We start from the raw sequence: 9,872 nt of genomic DNA on the forward strand, positions 1-9,872 counted from the left end.
TTTCATTGAGAAGTGATGCTACATAAAAACATAGGGTTACACACATTCCAAAGAATATGTAGGAGCAACTGAAGTCTCCCATGATTTCTGAAAAATAATTGCAATTTTCTTATTATATGAATGTGACAATTTTTAAGGCATTCAGATGAATATTTTATTTACAACCCATTTTCCCCATTTTAAATGGTGTTGACAACAATGAATCAGTAAGAAAATCTGAACTCTTTGATGAAACCATCTATAGATTATCCACTACTAAACTGTGTATTAAAGGACTCTGACAGCAAACACTGCCATCCTGGAGCCCTATGAGCACATACTGTGCATGTAACACAATACAACCAAAAAAGAAAGAATTTTTTGTCTAATCTAACCACTTGCTAAAAATGACTGAGGGTCATCCACTTAGCAGAGGAAATTTTGGAAATGGTTAGCCAAAATTGTGAATGATTATCAAAAGTGGCCTGAGAAAGGAATGCAAAAGTAAATGGCAGTAAAATATGAAGATGGCCTAAATGTGACTACTAAGGACAACCAATTAGTTGTGACAGATTACTGCTTTTGCCAAGCAATTTCATCCACATAAAATTCAGTTCAAACTGTGACTACTGCACAGTATTACAATTCAATCCCATTAAGGAACAGGCAAAGAATGCAAGTGAAGCAGGCAAGAGCTTCAACATAACACTCACTGTCAGCATTGCCACTACCCAGCACTGAGGAAACACCTCTGTGCCTGCTCCCTGCCATCCCACGTGGCACTGGCACACCCCAGCAGCACTGACCCAGGTTTGCTGGGTCTGCTCCCTTCCAGGAACACTGCTCACCTCAGATTCACCACCCAAACCCTCCTGAGGCAATGCTTCCTTACCAGTATCATCATTAAGACCCAGCTGCCCAAATTTGTTGCGTCCCCATCCGAAGATGGCTCCAGAAAGAGTCAGTACAAAACTGTGAGCTCCTCCTGCTGCAATCTGTGCAAAAGGGATTCCCAGCAGAGATTTAATCATTTGTGGTGAGGTTTGTTTTTTATACTCATAACCTAAGCCCAGCTGGCCATATTTGTTTTGTCCCCAGGAAAACACTTCACTTCCTGTTTGAAGGAAAAAATAAACAACCAAGAAATACAATTAATACAGTTTAATAATACCATGTTTATCCACTGTAAGAAAAGCTAAAAGTTAGACTGTCACTCTTCAAAAACTTTTGAGTTTGAAAATGCATACAAATTACTGACTTCTGAAGCTAAGCATTCTTGTGTAATTTGCAGGCATTCAACTCAAGCACTTAATCAGACTGGAAGTATTTAAATCACATTCAAACCCTTCCAAACTGCTCTTAACATTCCTGTTTCCACAGTGCTGGATCTACTGAGCTTGGTTATTACAAAGCAAGGCACTGCTCCACGGCAAGTTCCTCTACTGCACAGATGTTTATGCAGACATCTGCTGAAGCTGCACCCTGGACATGGAAAATTTTCCTACTTCCAATCAAAAGCCTCATTTAAGGTTTTCTAAGGTAAGATACTTAAATTTTGACAGACAATTTAAGAGATGTATATTTTTAAGTACTGTCTTCATTACATGATCACTGAAGCACAAAGTTTATAATGTCATTTGATAATTTACAAAGAAAAAAGACATTTTAAAGAATGACAATCAAAGACCTATTGATGTTAAGACTGCTTCTAAAATAAAATATTCTCTTGAACAACCAATGTTTTGCTGTAAAGATTCTAAAGATCAACACCCAAACACAAAATAATTCACTTTTGCTGACTGACATGTTTTCAAGAGCAATGTTACCTTCAAAATGCTTCATCTTTCCAGTAACAGTTTTATCAAGATGGGGAAACCACTGGTCTCAGATTTTATTTATTGATATTAACAACTAAACCCAAAACGCCCTACAGTGCATGTCAAGAACAGAAATAGAGCTGCAAGTCCATGAGCTGGCTATAAAACAGTGATGCTGTACTTGAGGCCTGTAACTATTTAAAACACTGAGTGAATTTCAAATCACAAATTCCTGTGACATTCTTGCACCTTTGACCAACAGAACACTTGACAACACAACTCTGCTGCAGATCTTAACTCAGGCAAAGGGTTACTCCTAAAGCTCTGCCTGCCCTGAAACAAAGGCATTCCCTTGGGTTATAATGATAATTACACCTGGGAATATATAAGGGCACAGGAAATGCTCAATATGAGCCCATGAAGAGTCACATACAGAACCCTGGCACATATAATCAGTATAAACTACTGGATTTAAAGGAAAAAAACTATTCAGTGTACAATGAACACCTGCCTCCCCACAGTTATTTGGTTCATATTTTAAACACACATTGTTCAGAAACATTGACAAACTACTGGAATTTTGTTCTGAGCTGGGAAGTTCCCATTAACCCTTTTCAGCAGCCACTTCTTCCAAGTGGAAGTTTTGGCCACAACTCTCCTGTCTCGTAATGAGACAAGCAAGAAGCAGATTTAAATTCATTTTTGTTTCTGGAGAGCTGCACTAACCACACATGCAGTACAAGTGAGGCCAACTAAGTATGTGCTCACAGCCCCAGCAGGAATTTGAAGGCAGGTATTTAAACTTTCAAAAGGTGGCTTGTATGTGACATGGCACTTTAACTATGGAAGCACCAAAAACCAGAGGCTTTGCCATAATGAAGCACACAAGGCAGCCACTCCTGCCAGCCTCAGTAACTTGAGGTAACAGGTTAAAACAGAGCAGTGTGCCAGCAGGATGAGAAAGATTTGGGACCAAGAAAAGAAAAAAAAAATAAAAAGGAAGTCATGTGAAAGCCAGATAATGAGAAAAAACCACAGAAACACACCCCCTGAAGAAAGAAAAGCACATCTCAACATCCGGTTGTACATTTGTTTTTCAAATTCAAGCTTCCCTCATTCAATTACACAGCCCCTACCAACCTGAAATCCCATCTGTGCTAAGTGGTAGCATGTTTAATAAAAAAAAAAAGATAAAATGTATCTTGAAAACTTTTGAACTCCCTGGTACGAAATTACACAAAACTTCAGGAGGATTTGGCTTACCTTTTGAGAGTGCTAGTGAGTGATAATAACCACAAGCAACCTGGACAATCTGGATCTCTGATAAGCTTTTAATATTTCTATTGGAGTAAGAAAACAAGAGAAAGAATTAAGCTACCAGATCATGGTATGAAATAAAGGGTAATATACAAAATGTGAATCCTTTTTACTGAAATATATTAAACATCCCAACTTTAATTAGACACTATTTAGTAAAATCTGAAGACAAAACTGCTTTTCTAAACCTTCTAAGGTCAGGTTCTGTCTTATTTTTAAACAGATCAAGTCTGTAAAAATCCATAATGAAGAATTAGGGAGGTTCATGTGCTGGGAAGGTGATCTCACAAGCTGAATGGAGGAATGAATACAGAATACAAGAAGAACCTCATTCTTACTTTCCAGTTTCCAAAACTTCACTTTACAGACCTAATACATATTGCACAATATTCTAAAGAAGTTGCAAATACATGCACATGTGCACTAAAACTAAGAATGCTTTCAACTTGGGATGAGAAAAAAGTTTCTAAAGGGCCTGTGGGCTTTTAAATTAGATGCAGATAGAACATTTTTAATATGAATTACTAAGGTTCCAAGGAATTGTTACTTTTGTATGTGGACTTCAGGTGGCTGGAATGCTTATGGCATTCTGAAAACAGCCCTGGCCAACATGAATTTTTTTAACTAGAAGTTGTATTATTCAATCACAGCTGAAAAGCTTTGGGGTGAAAACTGAAGTACAAAGATAGGACAGCAAATGTACCTTCTTCAAATTGAAAGTTTAACACTCTGCTTCTCTTTAACTTCTCTTAAATGGCATCCATACTCTTAAAATACCCATCCTACTTTTCCAATATCTCATTGTTAGGGGAGGACTATTAAAAAAACCAACAAACAAAACACCCCAAAAAGCAACAAACCAAACCAAGCACACCTGAACATATTTCTCACAGGACTTTCTGAGTAAGGAAACTGTCCACACACAGCTTTGAAGTGTCATAGCTAATATACATTTTCTATATTTATATGGTTTTACCTGTAACAACAGAATAGCTTAACCAATGTGATTTAAGCACATCATTTTAAAAAAAGGCAACTTATTATGTATTATTTTTAACCTGGGCACTCTGACGCATTCCTCTGTTCCTGGCAAGCCAAGCTGTCCATCAGTAGCCAGACCCCAAGCATATACCTGACCTTTGTCATTTAATGCAAGAGTGTGGGCTTCTCCACATGACACAGCTACAATATTTTGGGCATCCAATGCACCAACATGCTCTAAAAAAAGGAATAAATAAAATTAGTTGGTTAAAAAAAAAAAGCTACTAACAAGCTAGGCTTGTTCCAAACAGTTTACACAGTACTAAGACATCAACAAAGCCCGTAAGTTCTGCTGAAACACCCTTTATTTAAAATTATAAACATGCAATTCTAGGAGAAATGAGTTAAATTTGACAGCCTGAAGTAACCAAGTAATGACCGTTTCTGGAGCAATGCACAAAGTGCACAAAACCTGCACCTTGATCCTAACGGGTCCTTCTAATCTTACCATCTGAAAATGAGTGCAGAAACTCAATTAACAGAAAGGTCAAATAGATTATTGTCAAATGACTACACGTGTAGACATTATGTAAGAGGAAAACATTCCACCACAGCAAATTAAATTCACCTATTCATTATTAAGAAAGAGCCTGCAAAACAAGGCAGGGCAAATTACAGACTAAAGCTACTGATTTTGCAATGAGCTACACAATGTCTTCTTTATAATGCAAAATACTGTAGAAACAGATCCTAAAGAGTAATTTTTCTAGACATACAGTGACACCTCTGAAAAGCACACATTAAAATATCTCTGATTTTTTTCCAGTAGCCTGCACCAATGCATTTGGAAACACTCAAAGCTTGGTTTTGGGCTTATGATTTGTGATCAGAATAACATTTCAATTCCAGCAATAAGCAGAGAAATATCATCAGGGCCTGTCATTAAGGCTGGAATTTTGAATAGTTCCCTTAAATAAGGGACTGCTTGGACTTTTTACTCCCAGTTTTCAAACACAAATTCTATTCCAGCCTAAGAATGGCACAGCACTGGAAAAGCCTGTGTATTGTCAATGTTATGGGCACTCTAAACACAGCCCAGCCCAAGTCAGCTTCACAACAGTAGCTCACATTATCTGCAGCATGACAGGCACTCAGCTTCCAAAATAAACTAACACAGGCAGCAGATATAAGTTCTTTTTATTACATCCAGCTGGTCTGACTAAAGAGGTTGCCACCCCAATTCACCCATCAGAGCCTCCCACAGCCCTGCCAGTGGGAGAGGTCATGGAAGCACTCTCCAGCTCGGGCACCAGCACACAGATTAGCTCAGGCAATCTCCCCCAGCTGCTGAACCAGCCAGCCTGACTGCCTAAAATGGATTAAGGAACAGCCATGCAGTGCCCACGGCAAGTAGAGCTCTACAAGGAGGAAAGAAGAAAGGCGGTGGGACAAGGAGGTAGCAAAGACACACAGTCAGCAACAAAATTATCTTCAGTTAGCAGGAACACATTTAAAAGAGAGCATCCACCCATCTATAAAGATACCAAGTCTCTTTGGGCTGTGCAACTGAAGGCATCCCAATGCTCTGACTTCATACAACACTCAGCAGTATTATCAGTAACCTCTGGGTGAAAGGAGGATTAGGGAGGACATTACAATCCTCATGTGTCTGAGCATGTTATAAAAATTAGAGTAGGTCCATTACATATGAAAAGTCATGCAAATTAAATGTCAGATATTTTCATTGTAACCTTTAGACTAAAAAACAATTCAGCAAAATTTCTGAAGTGGGCAACAAGCAGTCAGAGTAAGTTTGACATGCCGAGTTTCTCTTCATGTTCGTGAAGCAGATGTTTGCACAGGATTAAAGTTTATCAGTTTTAATATCCACATACTGTTTCCCAATAGAAGTCCACATTAGTTAAAAAAAAAATCAAGAAAATCTTTAATTGGCACGAAAACTGAAACTGTGTAAAGGAGAACTACTAAAATACCCCATGACACCTCATTTCCATTTGAAAATTTTGTGGCAAATATTGAGCCAAGCAAGTTGTGAAAGTGCTCTAGGAGTGATTAGAACCAAGTCTCAGTAAGCCTTTCCAGTCTGCTGTGTTGAGTGAGTGAGTGAGCAGCACTGTTCCTGGCTCTCAGCACCAGCTATGACTCACATGCAAGCTCTGAAGGGAGCCCATGTGCACACTCCTCTGCAGTCCCTGCAAGATGTTTACCCAGTTCTGCTCCAGAACTGCACTAGGAGGGAGCAGAAACACACACCAAACATAGGTGGGAAGAAAAAAAGCCCAAAGAAGTGTTACACAGCATCCTTTAGGCTTTTCCAAATCCTCTCCCTGTAGTGCTGCTTATGCTGATAAGTCTTTTATCAAAAGTTTTATTTTTAGTTCTTACAAAAAGAGAACATTGCTTCAATCAGACCTGCTGTACACCACGTATTAGACAATTAAAAACTGCATGTTTCCTTGCAGTGATGTGCCAAATACTCATTTCCACCTTATTCCAACAGCCAAACCCACACATGAAGTACAATACCAACCCATGGATTGCAGCAGGTCAGCTCCCCTTGAGAGTAAAAACAGTCACTGAGTCTCCCACAGCCATGCTTGAAATAAAAACTAGTGGCAGTGTCCACCTGCACAGCATGCAAAAATATGGGGGGACTGCCATGTTTCATAGCTGTTTGTTTCCAGCTTCACAAGAACCCATCCCAGCAAAGCAATGCTTTTCCAGTCAAAAAGATGTCCATTCTTGGAAGAACTGCTGTGCATGAGTTTGCCCCATGAAGACACTGGCAATCTTGGCTTTGATGAAGCACAACAAAACGAAAGCCACACCCACTACCCCACAGAATCCCCACAATTCATCACTTCTAAACTTACCAGGTCTTTTCCTGGCTTTGTCATGCCCTAGTTGTCCCAGATCATTGCATCCACATGTATAAACTGTCCCATCATCCAGGACAAAAACAGTGTGTCTCAGTCCACATCCTACATCTCTGACCCTTTTATTTAGGAAAAAGTCACTTTTTCTGGGTTCTAAAACAATCTCTTCATCAATTCCACCCAATCCAAGCTGTCCAAAAGATGCATTGCCCCAGCACAACATGTTTACACTTCTTTTTATCAGAGATCTTCCAGCTTTACTTTTCTAGAATATTCCTTCTGCGTAGCTGTTGAGACAAAAGGAAAATGTACATTTTTCAGTATTGTCCCAAACATTTACATTACTTTCTACACAGCATGTAATCCATGAGCTCACTTTCTCTATACCAATGTATTCAAACCCTGAACAATTTTTAAGAGTGTGATTTGCTTTCTTGGACAGGATTTCCATTAGCTCTGCAATAAAATGCCTTCTTTCCCATTTCAGATACAACTTTTAAGATGTGCAGGTCACTGGTTTTGCATAACTTTGTTTCAAAAACTTAAAATATCATTCTTTGTAAAACTTTTTTAATCCCTAATCCAAATTTATACAAACTTGCAGTTGCAACCAATTCCAGCCTGGGGAAATGACTCCAACTATCTTCCAAGGGGACAGTCCAGGCTACTTTCTTTACTTGAGGAGTTGCATCACTCCACCAGGGACTGTGTATGGCCTCAAGATCATCACCAAAAACAACACTTGACTCATAGCTCGGAAAAAAGTGGTCAGCTCTGATCAATCCAGTTATGCAACACAAAGTACAATATGCTGTGTCAGTCATTGCATTTAAACAACTAGGAGTCAACTGAACTCACAATATCAAAGAAAATAAAGAGCTGAAACTCAAGTCCCCAGTCTTGCACTGCAATCAACACCAGCTACAGCTTCAGTTACTCTGCAGTAGCAGGAGGCCACGTACACCAACTCCCTCAAGCAAGTCCACACCCCTAATCCCTAAATTACAATTATCAGTATTTGTGCTGACAGACTCTGTACCTTTTTGGAAAGGATTCAAAGCTGCCCTTCTCTTTCATTTGCAGTAGTGCATACAACAAAAAATCGGTGACAATGTTTTCACTACTACTTATACCCCATTTCCACAATAGCAAGTTTCCCTGCATTTTCAGAGCAATTTAAAAGTCAATGTAATCTAATGAGAAATTACTATAAATTTTCATCTGTGACCATTATTCAGAAGACATTCTGCAGGGTCATAACATGTATAAACTACCTAAATCCCAAGCTGATTGGAGAAGCAAGCCAACACTTAACATCTAAGCGTTACATCCTACACCAAAGGGCAGAATTCTTGCCAGCACAACAGGATAAACTATTTTTCTCTGCAAAAGACAAAATGCAATAAACAAGACACTTATTTTTGTGACCGCATAAAAACCCCAAAGGCAACACCAAATCAAAACAGCCAAACAGCTTAAAATGTATTGCATTCTGTTTACCTATCTCAGGAGGTGAGGCATGATCAAATATTTCCCTAGCTATATCCTACCACATTCAGAAGGGGACATCGAAATGAAGACGTCTTCAGTTAAGCCATAGCTACGCAACAGCACACGTCACACATCTGGAGCGGTGACTTGCTTCAACCTGCAACACAAGAAATCAGAAAAGATGTATCACTATAGTTCTTCGATATTTCTATAGTCAAGATTTATCTCCATCTCCAGCAGAGAAAAAAAAAAAAAAAAGTTCTTCTTTCTGTTGAACTATATATGTATGTCCACGGAAGGCGGGGTTGTTTTGTTTTGCATCATTTAAGAGCCAGTAGCCAAAGTTGTGTACTTTGATCTCAAATCACGGCACTCTTCCACCCCTGTGCTGGTCATCAGAGCCAACTGGCGCGGTCAGCGGCTGGGTACCCCCGCTCGTGCCGGCGCTGCCCGGTGTCGGCACCGGCCCGGCCGGGGGCAGCCCCGCACTCGCCCCGGGCCGCCGGGAAGCGCCTGGACGCTTCGCGAGGGCTGCGGCGGCTGCCGGAGCCGCTAGCGGCCGCTCAGGCCGTGCCCGTGAGGGGACCCCGCCCGGCCCGGCGCTCGCCGCGGCCCCGCGTTCCCTCGGCGGGGCTCGGCTTCCCGGGCCCGCCGCGCTGAGCCGTGGAGGGAGCGGCGGGCGCGGCCCGGCGGCGGAGAGGGGCGGCGGCCGGACCCCTCCGTGCCTCGCGGCCGCTCGGCGGCACCGCCCGGCCCGGTCCCAACCGCCCCGGGCCGCACCTGCCCCGCGGCGCCGCCGCCCGGCCCGCCCCGCTCCCGCGTCCCGCCCTGGGGCCCCACGGCCCGAGCGCGGCCCCGGCCACTTTCCCGTCCGCCCCGCGGGGCCCGAGGGCGGCAGTGCCCGGCTCCGCCAAGGCCCGGCGGGACTCACCGGTGGTAGCGAAGCGCTCCGCTCCCCTCCGCAGCCCGCCCACCGCAGGCGCTCGCCGGCCACGGCCGGGGCGTGAGCAGCGTGAGCAGCCCCGGGCGCGGTGACAGGGCCCGGCCGCCGCTGCCGCGCAGGCGCCGGCTCGGCGGGCGGGACCGCAGCGCCCGCTCCACCGCCCGCCTCCCGCCGGCCCGGCCGCGTGGTCGGGGGCGGGGACGCTGCGCGGAGCCGTCACCGGGGCTCGGCCGGGCTCCGACAGGGACGGTGCGCTCGGAGGCACCGCGTGGCTCGGTTCCCGCCGTTGGGCTGTGAGGAGGCGGGGCGAGGAGCTGACAGCAGGAGTGAGGCGCGCAGCCCCGCAGGGACGCTCTCCTCCTGCCCGTGTGCTCGGGGAGCGCGGGGCTGGCGCGGAGCTCGGCTGTTCCCTCCGGCGGTGACCGAAGCTGTGCGCGTTCTTGGCAT

At 43.4% G+C, this 9,872-nt stretch overlaps 1 protein-coding gene across 3 annotated transcripts in view; it reads right to left on the reverse strand.

The window, feature by feature from the left end:
• The window catches only part of HERC4 (HECT and RLD domain containing E3 ubiquitin protein ligase 4), a 30,208-nt gene extending 20,598 nt beyond the window's left edge, over positions 1 to 9,610 (reverse strand). Inside the window, exons 1-6 of one of the 3 annotated variants that reach the window (XM_071438386.1) lie at positions 9,414 to 9,610; positions 8,492 to 8,639; positions 6,989 to 7,278; positions 4,172 to 4,331; positions 3,060 to 3,136; positions 872 to 1,093 (exon numbers count right to left, since the gene is read on the reverse strand). In XM_071438386.1, the coding sequence (XP_071294487.1) occupies positions 872 to 1,093; positions 3,060 to 3,136; positions 4,172 to 4,331; positions 6,989 to 7,214 (685 nt within the window). In that variant the 5' untranslated portion in view covers positions 7,215 to 7,278; positions 8,492 to 8,639; positions 9,414 to 9,610. The remainder of the gene's footprint in view (positions 1 to 871; positions 1,094 to 3,059; positions 3,137 to 4,171; positions 4,332 to 6,988; positions 7,279 to 8,491; positions 8,640 to 9,413) is intronic. The other 2 variants (XM_071438385.1, XM_071438384.1) reach the window with 2 other exon arrangements.
• Between the last annotated feature and the right edge of the window lie 262 nt (positions 9,611 to 9,872).

The sequence above is a fragment of the Agelaius tricolor genome, unplaced genomic scaffold, assembly GCF_023055355.1.
Source record: "Agelaius tricolor isolate 1412-34295 unplaced genomic scaffold, bAgeTri1.0.p SCAF_13, whole genome shotgun sequence".
NCBI lineage: Eukaryota > Metazoa > Chordata > Aves > Passeriformes > Icteridae > Agelaius > Agelaius tricolor.